This window comes from Rhinopithecus roxellana, chromosome 20 (assembly GCF_007565055.1).
Source record: "Rhinopithecus roxellana isolate Shanxi Qingling chromosome 20, ASM756505v1, whole genome shotgun sequence".
NCBI lineage: Eukaryota > Metazoa > Chordata > Mammalia > Primates > Cercopithecidae > Rhinopithecus > Rhinopithecus roxellana.
The window spans coordinates 72,781,865-72,803,814 of record NC_044568.1 but is presented as its reverse complement, the minus strand read 5'-3'; the positions used below and the strand labels follow the sequence as shown (position 1 = coordinate 72,803,814).

The following is a 21,950-nucleotide window of genomic DNA, read 5'->3' as shown; positions in this document are numbered from 1 at the left end:
AGGGAAGGAGCGCAGAAAAAATGTAAAAACTCGTTTAGTTTGAAAAATCACTGTAGAATATTAAATTCACCAATCACAGATAAATCAGATCTACATAAAAATATGTCTTAATGTCTTAGAATTTCCTTTTACTCCAAAACACCCCGTATATACATGTTTCTCTTTTATAAGCTTAGAGATTGCTTTGGTGGTCAAAGGCAGGGGTGGCTGGGGGAGGTAAGACCCTCAGGAAAGCCACACCCTGGACAAGACCCAGCAGGGAAGCCCCCAGAGCCAAGTGTAGGAGGACCCCACCCAGGTCTCAGCCGCCCACTTCTCCAGGGTGGATCCAACACTCACAGGCCTCAGGGAGGGGCCAGGTGCTGCGCCTAGTCATGGCTTCCCCCACGAGGCTTGCATGAGGAGCAGAGACAGCCCAGTCTCCTGAACACCCACAGGGCACAGAGACAGCCCAGTGCAGGGGGCAGACACCACCACAGCTCCTGGGACCCAGAGAAAGCTCCCAGAGGGAGGCCCAGGAACGCTGGGGTGGGTGGACTGGGCTGGGTAGGGGTTCCTTGTGGGCCAAACCCCCACAGCAGCAGAGCACCCCAGTCCCAGGAGACTCTTCTCAGGGACCCAAGGCTCCAGAGCCAAGAAAAAGGGAAGGGCGGGGCGGAAGCCTGCATCCCCAGCGCCCATCAGCTCTGGTGGAGACCTTGGTCTCCAGTCCCTATGATGACCACAGCAGCAGAGGGGGATCCTCCATGCCCCAGGCAGGCTGGCATCAGGGCCACATAGGGGCCAGGAGCAGGGGTCTTGGAGTTCACAGCTCCCAGCTCCAGTGGTGGGCTCAGGGTTCCTGGGCTCCATGGGTCTCTTACCACAGCCTCACCAGGGAACAGGATCATAGGGAGTCCTTGACCCCATCTCTAGCCACCCGCAGGCCAGCAGAGCACACAGCCCCATCCTCGCACAGGCACCTGTGGTCTCCAGGTAACCAAGCCCAGGCCCCAGGGGCCACTGCAGACAGCAGCTGGGATCTGCGTGGGACCTCAGCAGCCAGCAGGCAGCTGGCGGGGAGAGGTGCGTGTGAGGGAGGGGTGGCCCTCTCCTCAGTAGGAGGAAGTGAGAGGGTACCCAGGCCAATTTTATTCAGCTGGAAATCAATCTGTCCGGGGCTGAACCAGGTGCCTCCCCCTCGATGCAGCTCCTGGCTGAAGAGGTCATCAGAGCAGCAGCTGTCCCCAGGCTGGTGTCACGTCACCGTGTACAGTTCCTCCCGATCATTCTTGCAGATCTGATAGTGGCAGGGGAATTTCTGCGAGCAGGTCCAGGGCTCGGTGTGCTCATCAGGTGGCGGCAGCAGCAAGGCTGCGCTCCCGGCCAGCAGGACGTGCCAGATGCTGTGGGTGTAGTAGTAGTTGTCGCTGGTCATCATGGAGGTATAGATGGCAACGCCCACGGAGGCCATGGAGATGCCGGGCAGGAGGTAGAAGGTCCAGCGCTGCCACGAGGTGGGGTAGCACTGGCGCCGGTGCCCGCAGCGGTAAGTCTAGAGAAAACAGCCACGCAGGCATCAGTGCAGCCGCAGCTCCCAGGGCCCGGAAACAGTGGTTACTGGGCGCCTGCCCAGGTCTGGGCAGCAGAATGACAAGGGTGGGCTGCTTCAAGGGGCTCAAGGGCACAAGGCCACTGGTCCTCAGGCCCAGGCCTCAGGGACACAGCCATGCTGGGCCTCTGTGGGTGCCATGGCAACTCCCAGCAGATACGGGCATTCACTGGTTGGAGCAAGACCGGGAACGTGGCCAGAGCAAGGGGCCAGGCTCTCTTCTGCGAGCATCTGGGCAGCAGTGCCAGCCAGCCCGACTCCTTACCCACATGGAGGCCATGATCACGAAGGCAAAGAGGCAGGGCCCCAGCATGTTCCAGATGCCCCTGCGGTCCAGCTGCAAGGACATGGCGATGACCAGTGTGCCCAGAAGAAACAGCACCTGGGCAAGACACAGGGATGACTGCAGGGACATCTCTGAGGGCTGAAGGCCCAGCAGGAGCAAGTGTACCCCAGGGCCCCGCAGCACCTCTGCCTGCCCCCTCGGAGCTGCTGCCACCCTCTGACCAGCTCTGCCAGCCGGCAGAGACACGCCCCCTCCTTCAGCTTCTGCATTGCATCCACAGATGAATGTGGCCAGCCAGGCACCTCTGGGGGACTAGAGGGTGGTCAAACTGGACAGCCACATATGGCAGCTCTGCACCCACACACTCACTAGCCCTCTGTACCCCTGGGTTTCCAGGAATCCCCCATCAGGGTGGCTTCAGTCTCCCGCCCACTGTTCCATAGCGAGGGGCTCCCACCCCCCAGTCTCCATCAGACACTTCTGCCCACAACCTACAGTTCTCCGCCTATCTGCAGGTTCAGGCCCTGCACTCAGCCCTGCAGGACCCTAGCGTTTCCCAGCCTCCCCCCTGCCCTGGCTGTGGGGCTCCCATGGGTACCCCCTTGGGGCAGCACCCAGCCTGCAGTTCCCAGAGCAGACGGGAGGGCAGAGCATGCAGCTCACAAACCTAGGGCACGAGTCTCCCCATGCCAGGGCCAGCTGCCACAGAGTCCCCAAAGCATCCTTGGCACCAAGGACCCAGGGAGCATGGGTGGGGGCTTCTCGAGGGTAGGGGGCCTGGCCTCCCCTGCCTACCACCTTCCTTCCTGGCATCCTCCAAACAGCCGGCAATGCCCCCTCACAACTGCCTGCAGGGTCTCAGACCCGCATTTCCATGTGGCATCACAGAAGACATGAGGTTTCTTTTCTTTTCTTTTGTCACCGAGGCTGGAGTGCAGTGCTGTGACTTCGGTTCACTCCAACACCTCCAACGCCCAGGATCAAGCGATCCTCCCACCTTCGTCTCCTGGGTGGCTGGGACCACAGGCATGCACCCACTACGCTCAGCTAACGTTTCAATTTTTTGTACAGCCCAGGCTGCTCTTGAACCCCTGGCCTCACGGGATCCTCCCCCAGGTGTTGGGATTACAGGTGTGATGACAGGTGTGAGCCACCAGAGCCACCACGCTCGGCCGAGATGTGAGGTTTCCAGGGGCTGTGCCCAACGCCAGGTCCGGCCTCTCCCACAGTACTGCCTTTCGCAGGCTGCACTCGGGGGCCCTGCTCCCCCAGGGCCCACACCCTACGTCGAGGGCCACTCACGTATTTCAGAACTGCCTTGAGCCGCGCCATGCACAGGATGGTGACCCAGATGGCCGCCCCGGAGCCCAGGAAGTCGCAGTACTGCAGTGTGTCGTAGTTGAGGATACATAGCACCGCCTCCCCGGGCTGGTCGCAGGCGTGGTAGAACTGTGGAGAGGCTCCGTGAGTGCCATCCCGCCCTCCCACCCCAAGTCCCTGCAGGAGGTGCTGGCCTACCGTGGAGAAGAACATGGTGTAGGCGTAGACGGAGGCCTCGACCAGGAAGAATCGCTGCACTGAGACGGTGATGGGGGCCAGGAACATGAGGTTGCTGAGCGTGAGCAGCAGTGCGGCTGCCCTCTGCTGGGCCACCGTCTGGGCTGTGCTGTTGTCCGTGCAGCTCCACCCACGCCAGCCTGGGGGCACAAAACCCCACGGCGGAGGCTGGGGGCACTGCTGAAACTCGGGGCCCACCCCTCACCCAGGACCCTGCAGAGAAGCCCCTTCATCACCCAGGAGCAAGCTGGGTAGGCACCGTGGGCGGGGGCCAAGGTCAGGAGGTAGTATCACCCCCGGGGATACCTGGTGCCTGTGCCAGGCAGACAGATTGTTGGTGGGGAACAGGGGAGTGGGGAGGAGGCTTTGCCCCTGCAGGGGTCTCTCTCCAGCCCCTTGTGGCGCTTCCCCAGGGGAAAGGCATGGCACGGCACTGGAAGCCAACAGCAGCAGCGTCTCAGGGTGGGCGGGGCCCTGGCCCTTACCTGCCTTGCAGCTGCAGCCGGCATACAGGTAGCTGTGTCTGCGGAGCAGAAGGCACTGGCCGTAGGGTCCACAATCATTCAAACAGGGCACCAGGTACAAGGTGGTCTCCACATGGACCACAGCCTGCTCACACTCCCTTTGAGGAAGGGGCCACAGGAAAGCTGGTGCAGTGGTCTGACAGCCCAGCTGCCACCCGCACACCCAAGAGGCTGACAGACAGGAGAACCCAGCACTGAGGCCCCCAGCTTTCAGTAGCCCTGGAAGAAGCACCCCTCTAGCTGGGTCACTCAGAATGCCAACCTCAGGCAGCCCGGCTGTGATCCTGAGTGAAATGACAGGGTGCCTGACCCCCGTGCCTGCCCGAGGTCTACTTACTCAGCGTTCTCAGGGCACATGAGCTGCAGAGAGAGGTACCAGTTGTCTGTCTCTGGGTAGGGGATGATGAGGTTGGCCCTGCGAGACCAGGCGCTCAGAGACAAGGGGTAGCCCTGGAAGAAGGCTGCAGGGGAGCCAGAGGGCCCCATCAGAGGAGGCCGGGGTGGGGAGCTGGCTGGGGCCACGCTGATGGTGACACCTGCCCATCATACCTGTGGTGCAGTTGAGCGAACTGTTGAAGCCAAGGAAGGGTGAGGCAGCGTTCACACAGGCCACTATGACGGTCTCATTCCGCATCTCTGTCTGGAAAGGGAGGCAGTGCCGGCTCAGCCCCAGCAGCCCCTGGCCGCAGTGGGGTCATCCGCCCCACGTGCCAGCTCAGCCTGGTGCTGGTGCCTTTTTTTTTTTTCTGAGACAGAGTCTCGCTCTGTCGCCCAGGCTGGAGTGCAGTGGCGCAATCTCGGCTCACTGCAAGCTCCACCTCCCAGGTTCACACCATTCTCCTGCCTCAGCCTCCTGAGTAGCTGGGACGACAGGCGCCCGCTACCACGCCTGGCTGATACTTTTGTATTTTTAGTAGAGACAGGGTTTCACTATGTTAATCAGGATGGTCTCAATCTCCTGACCTTGTGATCTGTCCGCCTCGGCCTCCCAAAGTGCTGGGATTACAGGTGTGAGTCACCGTGCCCGGTCAGTGCTGGTGCCTTTCTCTGAGACTCCTGCAGGCCCAGGGCCCACCAGGACCCTTCCTCCCCGGGCCCTGGGATGTCCTGCCTCCACCCCACCTCTGACCCTAGCTACCCTGGGGCCTGCTGACAGGAGCAAGGCTGCCCAGCAGTGTAGGTGCCCCCAACATGGGCCCCTGTCCTGGCCCATGCCTGCTGGTGTCACTGTGTTGCCTGTCCCAGTGCCAAGGTAAATAAGGAGGCCCTGCAGGGGCCGCCCGACGCCCTGCCCGAGCCCAGGCCACAGGCTGCTTGCAGACAGCAGGTACCTTGTTGGCCCGCAGGGAGATGGTGAGGGAGCCCCCACTGTCCATGCCGGTGTTCAGGCGCAGTCGCATCATGGACGGTGTGTTCTGACACACCCTCACCGAGACCCTGTCCAGGAGCTGGAAGTGCACGGACACCACGTCTGTGTCCTCCCGCATGACTGGGTAGTTTGTGAGGCAGAAGGGACTGCGGTCCACCCTGCCACTCCTGCCCAGATCCTGGTGGTCGGGGCTCAGGGAGGGCAGACCAGTGGAGGCATTGAAGCTCTGGTTTTGGCTGCTCTGCAGAAGGGGCCGGATGGTTACACTCTGTGGCCTGCAAGCTGCCGAGAGGACAAGGGGTGTGGTTGGAGGAAAGTCTAGGGATCTGGGGAGGGGCAGGGCCATCCCTCCAGCCCCTGTGCGGCCCACCTGTGAGGGCAGCTACAGCACTGAAAGTCACTGTCCCGAGGGGCCCCACCAGGCTCTCAGCTGTCACTTGTAGCCACCGGTCCCAGGGCGGTGAGGGCAGCAGCAGGCGACAGGGCCAGGGGGCACTGGTGCAGGTGAGCACCTTCTGGAAGTTGCTAGGCAGGGTGACCGGGCCCACGGTGAGACGCACAGGGCAACCCAGGCTCCCGCTGGACACACAGTCCCGCAGCTCCAGCAGAAGCTCCCGCGTGTAATCGGGGACAAAGACCCTGCAGCAAGGGGACACAGCTGGCTCAGGCTCTGCCGTTCCTCAGCCCACCTCATGGGGACCCAAGGAGGCCAGGCATCTGGATTACTTCCCAGCCCAACCCCAGGGCTCAGGGCCAGGCTCTCGCACCCACTCCACCAAATCTGAGGTGGGGCTGGAGGCCAGAGCCGGGCTGCCCCACCAGGCCCCGCTCACTTGAGGTAGCTGGGGTGGGAGAGGAGAGTGTGTGGAAGGGGCACATCCGGCTCCATGATTGAAATCTCGACCACCCGTGTGACCAGCAGGTCAGGCTGGAAGACGTAGGCACAGGTGGGAGCCAAGCCCTAGGGAGAGAACAGATGTGGGCAGGGGTGGTGTCAGAGAATGCAGGCATGAGGGCAGGGTCCCACCAGAAACCCCAGGCATGCAGGGAGCAGGGTGGGCCCCAGAGCGCAGTGTGGAGCCTAGAGCAAGGACCACCCCAAAGAGGTGCACGGCAGGGACTGGCCATCGCCGCGAGGTTCTCTGCCTCCATCCCGGAGGGCAGCCCGTCTCACCTTCAACTCCATCTTCTGGGATGAGGGGGGCAGGTGGGCGGCCACGAACCAGTCCCCGGGGGCTGGGTGGGAAACGTTGACAGAGGCATTGCTTAGCAGTGCAGCGCTCAGCGGCACCCTGACCTGGAAGGAGGGCTGCACCGAGGTGTCGTCTGGGAAGCTGGTGCCCAGTGGGTTGATGACCGGAGGAGCGCCAGAACGGAAGTGCCTGGAGACGGGAGAGCAGCACAGGGCTCAGGCACAGGGCTTGGCCAGGCGCGGGGGGTGGGCGGGCAGGCAGGCAGGCGGCCACCTACACGGTGATCTCTGCGTCGGTGCAGGCGGTGCCGCCCTCCCGGGAGACCTGCAGCAGCCAGCGCAGAAGCACAGTGTCTGGGGGCACGCGGAAGCGGAAGAGCCTGGCACTGCCGTACCAGCTGTAGAAGGACAGCTTCTGCGGGGCCTGCGAGAAGTGCTCGGACACCAGCCCCACCTCTGTGAGGAGAAGGAGGCGTCAGCCAGGCTGGGCGCCCTCCTCCAGGGCCGCAGATGGGGAGGATGAGGTCCCCAGAGGAAAAGGGCTGGAAGCCCCGGGGGACCCACCTGGAGCCCTTGGCACACCAACTCTGACCTTGGTAAAGGTCACGGCCGCCCTCTGGCCCCTCAGCCAGTCCTCTGCCATCCCTCCCCAAATGACCTACATCCCACCCTCCTGGCATCTGGGTCTTTTCACAGCTGCCATCTTACTGCAGCAGCTTCCAAACAAGCCCCAGGGCACCTCAGCACCCATCGCCACCCTAACGCCTCCAACCTGAGAAGACCCCACTCCCCACGGCCAACCCAGGTGGAAGCTGAAGGACCCAGCAGGTGTCAGGAAGGAGCCCCTGCCCCTCATCACAGATGCCCTGGCCACCAAGGCCAAGGCACGGGCCTCCCACCTCCTCTCAGCCTTCCACATCCCCCATCTCTGGATGGGTTGGCTGCCTGCTTGGGCTATGATGTCTTTGGACACAGCCAGACCAGAGCCCAAACTCCCCCTTACCCAGAGGGAGATCCCTCGTGCGGGAGGGACCCAGGCCAGAAGCTTGGCCAGCCATGAGAACAAGGGGACAGCTGGCCCCTGCATTCCAAGCAGGCAAGGCTCCTAAGTGTCCTCAGGGAATGCCTGGTACGGGGATGGAGAAGGGCCCATGGGAGACATCCTGCTCATGGCCCTAGGCGAGGACTCACAGGCTCTCACTCCCAGCCCCTGTGCCAGTTCCGGCCTCGTGCCCTTGTACCTTGGGCATCCTTCCCTCCCTGGGTCCCAGCCTTCTCCTGGGTAGGTCAGGGTGGAGGGCACGTCCCTTTGGGGGCCCTCCCTCCGAGGTTAATTAATGACAAAGGTTTCAGGAGGAAATGCACAGTGGACACAGCAGGGTGCGGCATCCTCCCCTCCGCTGCAGTTCCCGGTCCTGCACTCAGGAACCCTGCCTAGGTCTCACTGGAGAGTGGCTGGCTCAGGCCCAGGCCTCTCCTGAGGAGGGAGACAGGTGAGCAGCAGGCTCTCCTGCCAGCCTGGTGACCCTCCCATAGAAGCACCCGAAGAAACGATATACCTGCCAACAGCAGCCTGTCGGAAAAGCCAAGCCAAGCTCCAGGGGAGCCCGGCCTGGGGGCTGGGCAGGGGCAGGGGCAGGCTCCACCCACGACGCACTCCAGGCTTTCCAGGTGTCTGCTGGCCACCAGGTCCCACCCACCAGGCTGTGGCCTGATAATGTGGGCAGAGAAAACTCAAGCCCCCAGGACCATGGTGTCCCGGGAGAGAGTCGGCCTCTGTGGGGACAGGCAGTGGAGGCCACCTGCAGCACACAGCCCTGGGCCTGCTGGGGCAAAGCCCTCAGCCCCTCTGGCCCTGGAGCGCCAGCCTGAGGGCGCCTAGAACCCAGCTGGTGGCTGTGAAGTTTCAGCAGGTACACAAAGATAAGAGATCTGTTCAAGGTTGTCCTAACACCCAGTTCCCGACTCCCAGGGCTCACAGCCCCTCCAGGCCTCTCCCAGGGCTCTGTAGCCCAAGCTCCCTGCCCAAGTCGCCCACACTACCAGGCTGTTAGCGGTGCTCTGAGCCCGAGGTGACCACAGGGTGAGGAGGGCCAGCTACACACCCCCCTGCCTGCCCCACAGCCCCTCCACGGACACAGGGCTGGGTGGGGAAGGTGGGAATGCAAGTCCCTACCCCTGTCCTGGGAACCTGAGTGAAGACCCCTGACCCACATCCTCCAAACCAGGACAGGCACCCATGGGAGACCCTCACCACCCACAGTTGCCACAGAGCACGTGCTCCACAGTAGGCTGGGAGGAGTGAGGGGCTGAGCCAGCCCATCAGGCCTCTCCACTTCCCACACCCAGGTGTTCCATCTCCCAGGGACCCCTCACCAGGCCTGCGTTCTGGGACAGGGGAATCCTTTGCCAGTTTCCTAAGGAGTAAGGTTTTGGTTTTTTTGAGGGTCTCACTCTGTCACCCAGGCTAGAGTGCAGTGCCATGTACACAGCTCATGGCAGCCTCAGCCCCCCATGTAACTGGAACCGCAGGCTCACATTACCACACCCAGGTGATTTTTTTTTTCTTTTTTTCTTTTTTCTTTTTGAGATGGAGTCTCGCTCCTTCGTCCAGGCTGGAGTGCAATGGAGCAACCTCAGCTCACCACAACCTCCGCCTCCTGGGTTCAAGCGATTCTCCTGCCTCAGCCTCCTGAGTAGCTGGGATTACAGGCGCCTGCCACCACACCCAGCTAATTTTTGTATTTTTAGTAGGGATGGGTTTTCTCCATGTTGGTCGGGCTGGTCTCGAATTCCCGACCTCAAGTGATCCATCCACCTCAGCCTCCCAAAGTGCTGGGATTACAGGCGTGAGCTTCGCGCCTGGCCATGGAGCAATTTAATCCCGGGAACGGTCCTCGGGAAAAACTGCTTTTCATCTCTAGCTGTGTCAAGCTCAGAAAGCAAGAGGCACAGCCCCCAGAAGAAACAGGAGCTCAAAGGAGCAATATTTCAGGGGCGGGGGAGAGGCTGGGGGCCGGGAAGTCAGGGAACAGCACCGGATCAGCTGCCAGGAACCTGGGCACCCGAGTGACTGGGGACCTGTGGGCCCTTCCAGCCGGCCGGCAAGGACACGACCCCTCGAGAGTTCCAGGCCACAGAAGCCTGGGCAAGTCCTCAGCATCTCCGGGTGGCCAAGGCCTGGCGGTCTCTACACCCACGTCCCTACCCTGTACAGACCCTGGAAGGGCAACACCTTCTCCCTGGTCCAGCCGGCTCCTTGGACCTCAGTCAGGGACGGCGACCCTCAGGGAACAGAAATGCAAAGTTTCCAAACGAGGGGAGAGGGGCGCCCTTTCCTCAGTCCCTCCTCCCAGAAGCCGGGCGGGCGGTGGAAAGTGGCTGTACCAGGGCTGGTGGTCGCTGTGGAAGGGCTGGAACCATGACGCCCACGGGCCCCGCTCCAGGGTCTAACAACTTTCTCCTGGCTGTGCCCCTCTCCCAGGCCGGACGGGGTCGGTGAGCTCAGGGCCCAGACACTCCTACCATCTGGAGTCCCGGGCAGTCCCCTGGGCCCCTCCACTTCCCCGCGCCGAGTGCGCCGGGCGCGCCGGACCCGAGCGCTCTGGAGGGAGGAGGGAGAGGAGAGGGCGCTCCAGGGGCCGACGTGGCCCAACCCAGTTCGGGGAAACCAGGAGGAAGAGCGGGGTCCCGCCCGCCTCGACCCCTCGGACACGAAACGCCGCAAAGGGCCACCCTGAGCCCCCAACCCGCGGCGGGGACCCCAGCCCCGCGCCGGCGCCAGATGAGCGCACAGGTGCGCCGGGGGTGAGTCACAATCCCGCCCCGCCCGCGGCCCCGGCCCCACGCCCCCGATGGCGCCCGCGCCCCCCGCTCACCGCTCTTCCCGCTGTCGCGGGCGGAAGCAGGCGGGGGCCGGGCAAGCAGCAGCAGCAGCAGCAGCGACCCCGCCACCACCGCGGCCACCGCCTCGCCCCCGGTCCCGGTGCCAGCCCGGCCCATGGCTCCGCGCTCGGCCCAGCGCTACCCGGCCCGCGTCCCGCGCCGCCAGCCCCCGCCGCCGCCCGGGCAGCCTCTGCCGCCTCCGCGGCCGCCTTCGCTTCTGCCCCCGGCGCCCATGGCCCGACCGGTCTCCGCCACAGTCGCCCCGGGCACTTCCGCCCGCAGGCCCCACCCCGCAGGCCCAGCTGGGAGGGCGCGGGCGGGGTCGGGGGGCGGGACCGGGGGGCGCGGACGCCGGGCGCTGGGGGAGCGTTCACGTGGGGCGCGCGGGGGACAGAGCGGGGGACGTGGGGTCTGGGGGACGCCGGAGGGGGCTCGCGGGATGGGGGGTCGCGCGGGACGGGGTGTTCGCGGGGGTCCCAGGACGGAGAGGTCGCGCTGGGCGCGCTCGGAACACGCAGGAAATTCTCCCCGAGGGGTAGGCTTCGCGGGGCTTCCCCGCCGGTTCGCTGAGTCCCAGCTCTGCTCGGCCGGGACGTCTGTGGCGGGCTCGGGGAGCCCGCGGGGCGCAGAGGCGCCGACCGCCGCCTGGGACCTAGAGGGGCCCGCGCCCTGCCCTGCCCGGCGCGCGTGGGCCTGAGCCAGGCGCCTCAACACAAGGACCCCCGGGCCGGCCTTCACGCCGCAGAGCCGCTGCAGGTGCGTGTCAGATCCACGCTTTTATGCACAGACGAGAAGGCTGCTTGTGCTTAGGGACTGTAGTACCCGATTGGGATGGCGATTCAGACGGGTGCGTGGGCATCAAGTCCTGGTACTTTGCACTGGGATGGATTCCCATCATGTAAGATTTAAGCCGAAGAAAGGAAGCGATAAAGCCTAGAAGAAAACAGGGAAGCTTTTTTTGTCTTGGGGCCAAGGCGGCTTTTCCAAGCGTGGCATAGAATCCAGAAGTTCCACCGCGTCGTGGGTGGGAGGGGGTGGGGGGCGTCTGCAGAGCCAAACTGCATAAGCGAAGTCAAAAAGACGAGCCCCCAACTGGGAGGTGGGGGACACAACTTGCAACTCACATCACAGAGCTCACCGTAATAAGACTAGTAACAGTGTAGTAACAAACAGCTCTAAATCAACCATGCAAAAGCTCCCGTAGAAGATCCTGAAGGACAGCTGCCAGAGATACGGGGATCCTCCTCTCTCAGCGCAGAAATGCAAATTAAAAACCTCTCCAGGCCGGGCGCGGTGGCTCACGCTTGTAATCCCAGCACTTTGGGAGGCCGAGGCGGGCGGATCACGAGATCAGGAGATCGAGACCATCCTGGCTAATACGGTGAAACCCCGTCTCTACTAAAAATACAAAAAACTAGCCGGGCGCGGTGGCGGGCGCCTGTAGTCCCAGCTACTCGGGAGGCTGAGGCAGGAGAATGGCGTGAACCCGGGAGGCGGAGCTTGCAGTGAGCCGAGGTCGAGATCGCACCACTGCACTCTAGCCTGGGCTACAGAGGGAGACTGTCTCAAAACAAAACAAAAACAAAAGCAAAACACTAAAGTGCCTTTCCCAGGATGTGAGGGTAAAGAAGGTTAAAAAAAAAAAAAAAGGAAAACCCCATTACAGTGACTTTTTTTTCGTTTCACCCAACACATTGGCAAATAAAAACTGTACTGACAGGTGAGACTGCGGCCCACAGACACTGCTTGCAGCAGGCAGAGGATGTGGGAGCCTGGTGGGAACCCTGGACTTTTCCACTGAAGTAACAGCAGCAATGACCTTCCCGCGGGAATTGCACCTCTGGATTTTCCCTGCAGATACGTTGACGGAAGTGGGACACTGCATACGTCCAGCGACTCAACGTGGCACCGCCTACATGCGTGTCACTGGCCAGTGGGGCATTCAAGTCATTCATACGGGGTCCAGATGCGACAGACCGTGGCCGACACAGGAAAGACGGGAAGCGCTGTGCTGCTTAGAAATGGTCTACCAGATGCAGCAGTAGCTGTAAGAAAGGAACAGGCAGAACAGTGTGTTCAGAGCACTACCATTTGTGTAGAAAAGGGAGAAAAACACGTTTCATTTGTGTGTGTCAAAGGCATCGAATGTCTGGAATGATCCAGCACCGGCTACACTGGTTGACCTTGGGGGCGGAGAGGCAGGGGTGGGGGTGGGGGTGGCCGCAGGGACTATACCCGTTTGTACCTTTTGAACACCGCAGCGGGTGGTGAGGGTTTACGGAGCGGGGGAGGGGAAGCTGACTCCACGAGCCCAGACCCCTGAAGGCCAGAGCAGCGGAGGTGGAGGTGTTGGCCGGGGAGGAAGGAAGCCTCGGCTGAGCCTTAAAGAGACCCTTTGTTTCCCGGGAATGCCAGCTGGCCGTCCTCTGCCCTGCTGAGGAGTGAGGGGGCTCCCAGGCAGTTCTCAATTTAAAGGCACAGAAGTCAGATCGTGGATTTTGCTGAGCCGTGATTTGAGTGTGCCATGCGGGGCTGCACCCAGCAGCCATGGTCAGCACCAGCACCCAGGACTGCTGCATCAGACCCAGTCCGTGCCCCAGGCTGGGCCCAAGCCCCCCTCCTCCCACTGCCCTCCCCTGAGTGAGTCACCTTAGTTTGAGGTTCCTGTGCCCCAAGTTCCCCACCGGAGAGGGAGAGAAGCAGCAGAGCCCCCACTTCCAGTGCTCCAGCTGAGGGTTGGTGAACTTGAAGGTGGATAAGAATCCCCAGACGGAAGTCCAGAGACATCTGCTAAGTCACAGAGCGCTGGCAATGGAGAGACTCTTCTGTAACAGGAGACACAGCTCAGTCACATTAGTGGTCAGGGAAACAAATTAAAACAAGTCATTTTGTCAAAAAGCAGCCACCCAGCCCTCGCCACAATAGGCACTCACGCTTTGCTGGCAGGAATGTGAACCCCCTCAACCTTTTGAAAATTATTGTGGCAACATTAAAATGTAATGGAGAGGCCGGACACGGTGGCTCATGCCTGTAGTCCCAGCACTTTGGGAGGCTGAGGTAGGCGGGTCACCTGAGGTCAGGAGTTCAAGATCAGCCTGGCCAACATGGCAAATTATTTTTGTCTCTGCTAAAAATACAAAAATTAGCCAGGCATGGTGACATGCGCCTGTAATCCCAGCTACTCAGGAGGCTGAGGCAGGAGAATCACTTGAACCCGGGAGGTGGAGGTTGCAGTGAGCAGGGATCAGGCCACTGCCCTCCAGCCTGGGCAATAGAGAAAGATTCCATTTTTATTATTATTATTATTAAAATAATAATATTAATTTACAAAATAATTTTTTATTATTAAAATAATAATAACATACTGGAGAACACTAGGGCCTAGGGACAGACACACAAGGATGTTTGCAGCAGAACTGCTTGTAGTTGCAAAAACCTGGGAGCTCCATGAGGGCAATGGGTAAACAAATTATGCTATATAATACACTCTGATTTTTTTTTTTTTTTTAATGGAGCCTCACTCTGTTGCCCAGGCTGTAGTGCAGTGGCGCCATCTCGGCTCACTGCAAGCTCTGCCTCCCGGGTTCACATCTTTCTCCTGCCTCAGCCTCCCGAGTAGCTGGGACTACAGGCGCCCGCCACCATTCCCAGCTAATTTTTTGTGTTTTCAGTAGAGATGGGATTTCACTGTGTTAGCCAGGATGGCCTCGATCTCCTGACCTCATGATCCGCCCACCTTGGCCTCCCAAAATGCTGGGATTACAGGCATGAGCCACCACGCCCAGCCTACTCTGAATTTTTATGCAACTTTTAGATAGGTCTATAAATGTGTCTTCTGAAGGAATGTCGGTAAAGTGGAAAAATTCAGCTGCTGGATAACATGGACGCATCATATTTCCAAACAAACAGGAAGACCCTCAAGCCCCGTCCCCAGGTCCCCCTCTAGTGAGCCTGGGTGAGGGTGAACTCCAGCTGCCTGCGTCCTGGCCAGAGGGGAGGGTTGCTGGGTGTGGGAGCTGCTTTCCACAGTGGGTGTGCTCTTCGCCCAGCAGCAATAAGCATTATTATAGTTGCCTTGGATAAAAATATCAAAAGTTAAATAAAAGCAAAAAAGAAGCTGTAATCCAGTTTTCTCCAAATAACCACCCTGTGCACCTCCTCCAAATGCTTCCTGTGTGCAAGACTGTATGAGGACTGCTCTCTCACGCGGACACTTTCCCATGCTTTGCAGGTTGAAAGGAGTTTCCCTCTGTCTGTTCATGGCCACCTGGTAGACATAGTAGACCTGTCTCCCCACTCTGCCCCAAGTTTTCTGAGGGCAGGAGATGGGTCTCTCTCACTCTGTGGCCAGGCAGGAGGGTTGCAGACGGTAACCCCGTCTTTCTGACCCAGTGTCCCAACCTGTCAGCATGAACCACACCAGAGGTGCCCAGATATCAGAGTTTCACAGACAGAAATAGTTTTCCCAGAGTTTGGGGGTTTTTTTTTTAGGCTCAACTACCATGCATTATTATTCTTTCATTAAAAAAAGGTCATTTTCCCAGCCTAGGCAACGTAGTGAAACCCAGTCTCTAAAAACAAACAAACAAACTGTACCCAGGCATGGTGGCATGTGTGTCTATAGTCCCAGCTACTCCAGAGCCTGAGGCAGGAAGATCCCTTGAGCCCAGCAGGTCAAGGTTGCAGTGAGCCAAGATCACACCACTGCACTCCAGCCTGGGTGACTGAGCGAGACCTCATCTCAAAAATTAATTAATTAATTAAATCATCCAAGGACTGGAGACAGTGACTCACACCTGTAATCCCAACACTTTGGGAGGCAGAGGTGGGCGGGTCACGAGGTCAGGAGTTCAAGACCAGCCTGGCTAATATGGTGAAACCTGTCTCTACTAAAACTACAAATGGCCGGGCCCGGTGGCTCAAGCCTGTAATGCCAGCACTTTGGGAGGCCGAGACGGGCGAATCACAAGGTCAGGAGATCGAGACCATCCTGGCTAACACGGTGAAACCCCGTCTCTACTAAAGAATACAAAAAACTAGCCGGGCGAGGTGGCGGGCGCCTGTAGTCCCAGCTACTGGGGAGGCTGAGGCAGGAGAATGGCGTAAACCCGGGAGGCGGAGCTTGCAGTGAGCTGAGATCCGGCCATTGCACTCCAGCCTGGGCGACAGAGCGGGACTCCGTCTCAAAAAAAAGAAAAAAAAAAAACTACAAAACCTGGCATGCGCCTGTAGTCCCAGCTACTTGGGAGGCTGAGGCAGGACAGTCGCTTGAACCCGGGAGGCGGAGCTTGCAGTGAGCTGAGATCCGGCCATTGCACTCCAGCCTGGGCGACAGAGCGGGACTCCGTCTCAAAAAAAAAAAAAAAAAAAAAAAGAACTAAGACACAGAGACAAAGTATAGAGAAAAAACAGTGGGCCCAGGGGACCGGCAAACTCAGCACACGAGGACCTGCACTGGCGCTGGTCTCTGAGTTCCTTTAATATTTATGGATCATTATTTTTACTATCTTGGTGAGGGGAGTGTAGCAGAGCAACAGGTGGGAAGAAGGTCGGCGGAGAAACATGTGAGCAAAGGAATCAGAATCATGAACTAGTTCAAGGAAAGGTACTGTGCCTGGATGTGCACATAGGCCAGGTTTATGTTTCACTTTACACAAACATCTCAGTGTAGCAAAGAGTAACACAGCAGTATTGCTGCCAGCGTATCACAAAGAGTAACAGAGCAGTATTGCTGCCAGCATATCTCGCTTCCAGCCACAGGCTGATTTTCTCCTATCTCAGAAAAGAACGCATGGTCGGTTTTACACCCAGACATTCCATTCTCAGAGATGAGCAGGAGACCGAAGCCTTCCTCTTACCTCAACTGCAAAGAGGCCTCTCTCTCACTACTTCTCAGCACAGACCCTTTACTGGTGTCGAGCTGGGGGATGGTAAGGTCTTGACTTTCCCACAAGGCCTTATCTCAGGCTGTCTCCGTTGGGGAAAGCCTTGCACAATACCCAGGCTTTCTTGGGCAGAAGTCCCTGCGGCTTTCCGCAGTGCATCGTGTCCCTGGTTAATCGAGAATGGAGAATGGCGATGGCTTTTGCCAGGCACACTGCCTGCAAGCATATTGTTAACAAGGCACATCATGCATAGCCCTCATCCCTTAAACCTGGATTCCACACAGCACATGTTTCTGTGAGCACAGGACTGGGGCTAAAGTTACAGGTGAACAGCATCTCAAAGCAGAAACAATTTTTCTTAGTACATATCAAAATGGAGTTTCTTTCTTTTTTTTTTTTTTTGAGATGAAGTCTCGCTCTGTCGCCCAGGCCGGAGTGCAGTGGCACGATCTCGCCTCACTAGAACCTCTGCCTCCTGGGTTCACACCATTCTCCTGCCTCAACCTCCCGAGTAGCTGGGACTACAGGTGCCCACCATCACGCCCAGCTAAATTTTTTGTATTTTTAGTAGAGACGGGGGTCTCACTGTGTTAGCCAGGATGGTCTTGATCTCCTGACCTCGTGATCCGCCCGTCTCGGCCTCCCAAAGTGCTGGGATTACAGGCCTGAGCCACCGCGCCTAGCCCAAAATGGAGTTTCTTATGTCTTCCTTTTCTAAATAGACACAGTAACAATCTGATCTCTCTTTCTTTTCCCCACACTTTTTTTTTTTGAGACAAAGTCTCGCTCTTGTGCCCCAGGCTGGAGAGTGATGGCACGATCTCAGCTTACTGCAACCTCTGCCTCCCAGGTTCAAGCGATTCTCCTGCCTCAGCCTCCCAACTAGCTGGGATTTCAGGTGTGCACCACCACGCCCGGCTAACTTTTGTATTTTCAGTAGAGATGGGGTTTCACTATGTTGGCCAGGCTGGTCTCAAACTCCTGACCTCAGGTGATGTTCCCGCCTCAGCCTCCCAAAGTGCTGGGATTACAGGCGTGAGCCACCGCACCTGGCCGGAAGTACATACTTTTAGAATTTGAATGAGGGTTCAGTTTTTTTTGTTGTTTTATGTTCAGTAGATGGCAGTAGATGGATTTTTCTTTTTCCTTTTTTTTTTTTTTTTTTATTGAGACAGGGTCTTGCTCTGTCACCCAGACTGGAGTGCAGTGGGAAGATGGTGGCTCCCTGCCGCGTTGGCCTCCTGGGATCAAAGGATCCTCCTGCCTCAGTCTCCCAGGTGGCTGCAATTACAGGCCAGTACCAGCACGCCTAGCGGTGGTTCTTATTTATCCCTATTTTGTCTGAGCAAATGAACGCCTGTCCTGGGTGTGGGCGCTAGTGAGCTGGAAGATGAAGGGCATGGGCAGTGACCGTACAGCGCTCAGCCTGCAGGGAGCCTGGGGTGAGCCCAGCAGTACTGGAGCGCGGAACCACAGCAGATGCCCTTGCCCCTTCCAAGGGGTGGGAACAAAAGGTGACAGGGACAGAGATGACTGCTGGGGCAGGAGGCCCAAGAGTTGCTGTCTGCTTGGAGGGCTCCCCTTGGCATCCCTCAGCAGTGTACCTGGGCTGGCCGATGGGACTGAGGCTGTGCTGGGCCCCTCCTTGTAGGAGGAACCCACTCTTCCTGGATCCTCCCTGCAGTGACCTGAGCAGAGGTGAAGGAGATCTAGCCAGATGCAGTGGCTCACGCCTGTAATCCCAGCACTTTGGGAGGCCCAGGGAGGTGGATCATGAGGTCAGGAGATTGAGACCACGCTGAAACCCTGTCTCTACTTAAAATACAAAAAAAATTAGCCAGTTGCAGTGGTGGATGCCTGTAGTCCCAGCTACTCGGGAGGCTGAGGCAGAAGAATGGTGTGAACCCAGGAGGCAGAGCTTGCAGTGAGCCGAGATCGCGCCACTGCACTCCAACCTGGACAATGGAGTGAGACTCCGTCTTGAAAGAAAGAAGGAAGGAAGGAAGGAAGGAAGGAAGGAAGGAAGGAAGGAAGGAAGGAAGGAAAGAAAGAAGTCTAGCGTGTGTACACATGGAACTCCAAGAGGACAGGAAAGAAAGTGACACAGAAAAAGATATGTGAAGAAATACCCCAAATTCTAAAATTTACAGATTCAAGCAGCTTAGTGAACCTTAACAAGAATCAATGCATAGAAAACCATAACTAATTACATCATAGTCAAACTGCTGGAAAACGAACTTAAAGAGAAAATATTGAAAGCAGACAGAGAAAGATGACACATTATAGTCCAGGGAACAACTGAATGGCATAACTTCCCATTAGAAACAATGGGGGCCAGGGCCGGGCGCCATGACCACTCCTGTAATCCCAGCACTGTGGGAGGCCAAGATGGGAGGATCAGCAACAGCTTGATGGTTTCTAACAAGAGTTCTGGCCCGCACCACTACACCCACCTAATTTTTGAAATTTTTTTGTAGAGACAGGGTTTCGCCATCTTGCTAAGCTGGTCTCCAAGTCCTGGCCTCAAGGGATCTGCCTGCCTCGGCCTCCCAGAGTGCTGGGATTACCGGCGTGAGCCACTGCGCTCAGCCAGAATAACATTTTTTTCAAGCGCACACAATTTGTTCCCCAATACAGATCACATGCTGGGCCATAGACCAAGGCTCAATTAATTTAAAACAGTTTAAGCCTAGAGAATATGTTCTCTTTCATTAATTAATTAATTAATTAATTTTGAGATGCAATTTTGCCTTTGTCTCCCAGGCTGCAGTGCAATGGCTCAATCTCGGTTTGCTGCAACCTCTGCCTCCCAGGTTCAAATGATTCTCCTGCCTCTGCCTCCTGAGTAGCTGGGATTACAGGCACCCATCACTACGTCCAGCTAATTTTTGTATTTTTAGTAGAGATGGGATTTCACCGGTTGGCCAGGCTGACCTAGAACTCCTAACCTCATGATCCGCCCACCTCGACTTCCCAAAGGGAATATGTTCTCTGACCACGATGAAATGAAGTTACAAACCTATAACAATAACATATCAGGCCGGGCACGGTATTTCACGCCTGTAATGCCAGCACTTTGGGAGGCTGAGGTGGGTGGATCACAAGGTCAGGAGATCGAGACCATCCTGGCTAACACAGGAAAACCCCTTCTCTACTAAAAATGCAAAAATAAGCGAAATGTGGTGGCAGGCGCTTATAGTAACTGCTACTAGGGAGGCTGAGGCAGGAGAATCATTTGAACCCAGAAGGCGGAGGTTGCAGTCAGCCGAGATCATGCTACTGCACTCCAGCCTGGGTGACAGAGAAAGATGCAATATCCAAAAAAAAAAAAAAAAGTGGCACAAGTTTACAAACAGGTGGGAGAGGCCGGGTGCGGTGGCTCACGCTTATAATCCTAGCACTTTGGGAGGCCGAGCCGGGCGGATCACCTGAGGTCGGGAGTTTGAGACCAGCCTGACCAACATGGAGAAACCCCGTCTCTACTGAAAATACAAAATTAGGCGGGGTGGTGGCACATGCCTGTAATCCCAGCTACTGGGGAGGTTGAAGCAGTAGAATTACTTGAACCTGGGAGGCGGAGGCTGCAGTGAACTGAGATCATGCCATTGCACTCCAGCCTGGGCAAAAAAGAACGAAACTCTGTCTCAAAAAAACAAAACAGGCCGGGCGCGGTGGCTCACGCCTGTAATCCCAGCACTTTGGGAGGCCGAGACGGGCGGATCACGAGGTCAGGAGATCGAGACCATCCTGGCTAACATGGTGAAACCCCGTCTCTACTAAAAATACAAAAAAACTAGCCGGGCGAGGTGGCGGGCGCCTGTAGTCCCAGCTACTCGGGAGGCTGAGGCAGGAGAATGGCGTAAACCCGGGAGGCGGAGCTTGCAGTGAGCTGAGATCCGGCCACTGCACTCCAGTCCCGGCGACAGAGCGAGACTCCGTCTCAAACAAACAAACAAACAAACAAACAAACAAAAAAACCCTGGTCTCTACTAAAAATACAAAAATTAGCCAGGCATTGTGGGGTGCTCCTGTAGTGCCAGCTACTCTGGAGGCTGAGGCAGGAGAATCGCTGGAACCCAGGAGGCAGAAGTTGCAGTGAACTGAGATCACGCCACTGCACTCGAGCCTGGGCGACAAGAGAGAAACTCCATCTCAAAAAAATTAAGAAAATAATAAAAAGAGGAAAAACCAGGCCAGATGCCGTGGCTCACGCCTGTAATCCTAGCACTTTGGGAGACTGAGGAGGGTGGATCACGAGGTCAGGAATTGGAGACCAGCTTGACCAACATGGTGAAACCCCGTATCTACTAAAAATACAAACATTAGCCAGGCGTGGTGGCAGGTGCCTGTAATCTCAGCTACTCAGGAGGCTGAGGCAGGAGAATCGCTTGAACCCGGGAGGCGGAGGTTGTAGCGGGTCAAGATCACGCCTTTGCACTCCAGCCTGGGTGACAGAGGGAGACTCCGTCCTAAATAAATAAATAAAAATTAAAAACAAAACAAATAAACAAAAAAACAGGTGGGAGACCTCCATGTAGGGCAATGCCCTGCCTACATGGGTGTGACAGCCATAGGGCTGGGACAGAATTCGGCTGTCCTGAGGCCCCCACCCACCCTGCGCTGTCCCACCCTGCAGGTGTCTTTTTGAGCACCTTCTACGAGGACCATCCAGCACATCCATAGGAATGTTCCAGAAATCCACCACTGTGCTCAGCCCTGATTCCTCATTCCACCTCATCCTCAGTCAGGCTCTGGGGCCCTTTGAGTGGTGACACCCCAAGAGTGAAGCCGGATAGACGGTTCCTGCTTTGGATGGACGGAGCCTTGGCTCAGAGTCTGGCAGAGACCCAGACGCAGTTCCAGCGCTGGCCTCTGAGGGGCAGTATAGCCCCATGGACCACCGGAGCCCCCGGAGCCCAGCTGTGAGTGGAGGTGATGCCCCTCTGCACCTCCCTGGCTGGTCTTTGTATTAGTTATCTATGCTGCATAACAAATACCCAACAACTTTATGATATAAGCAGCACATGTTCATTATCTTCCAGATTCCGTGGACGGGGTGCTGGGTGGGGCTTAGCAGGGTGCCTCTGTCTCCAAGGTGCTCATAGGCTGTGGTCAAGGTGTCAGCCACGCTGAGGTTATCCCAAGGCTTGACTCGGGAAGGATGCAATTGTTTTTCTTTCCAGATAGAGACAGGCTCTCGCTCTGTTGCCCAGCCTGGAGTGCGGTTGTAGTCTCAGCTCACTGCTCCCTCTGCCTCGCAGGTTCCAGCAATTCTAGTGCCTCAGCCTCCCGAGTAGCTGGGACTACAGGCATGTCACACCCCACCAGTGTAATTTTTGTATTTTTGGTAGAGAAGGGGTTTCACCACGTTGGCTAGGCTGGTCTCAATCTCCTGACCTCAAGCGATCTGCCCACCTTGGCCAACCTAGGTGCTGGGATTACAGGTGTGAGCCTCTGCGCCAGGCCCATTTTTTTTTTGTTGTTTGTTTTGAGATGGGGTCTCGCTCTGTTGCCCAGCCTGGAGTTCAGTGGCACAATCACCGCTCACTGCAGCCTCAACCTCCTGGGCTCCAGCAATCCTCCTGCCTCAGCCTCCTGTGGGTTCACTTCTTTTTTTTTTTTTTTTTTTTTTTCCTGAGACGGAGTCTTGCTCTGTCGCCC

The 21,950-nt window shown here is 57.7% G+C and overlaps 1 protein-coding gene across 4 annotated transcripts; it reads right to left on the bottom strand.

Moving 5' to 3' along the window:
• Window positions 1-33: 33 nt before the first annotated feature.
• PGAP6 (post-glycosylphosphatidylinositol attachment to proteins 6) lies at window positions 34-10,673 on the bottom strand. Of its 4 annotated transcripts, none has more exons than XM_030924298.1 (13): window positions 10,398-10,673; window positions 6,798-6,975; window positions 6,502-6,709; window positions 6,161-6,288; window positions 5,698-5,966; window positions 5,290-5,609; window positions 4,508-4,598; window positions 4,296-4,419; window positions 3,920-4,056; window positions 3,396-3,574; window positions 3,180-3,326; window positions 1,857-1,973; window positions 34-1,534 (listed from the first exon to the last, which is right to left on the bottom strand). In XM_030924298.1, exons 1-13 carry the CDS (start codon window positions 10,519-10,521, stop codon window positions 1,238-1,240), a joined length of 2,319 nt encoding a protein of 772 aa, XP_030780158.1. In that variant the 5' UTR covers window positions 10,522-10,673; the 3' UTR covers window positions 34-1,237. The 4 variants fall into 4 exon arrangements, with proteins under 4 accessions (XP_030780158.1, XP_030780159.1, XP_030780160.1 ...); XM_030924299.1 differs by having other exon boundaries at window positions 1,857-1,928; XM_030924300.1 differs by lacking the exon at window positions 1,857-1,973.
• Between the last annotated feature and the right edge of the window lie 11,277 nt (window positions 10,674-21,950).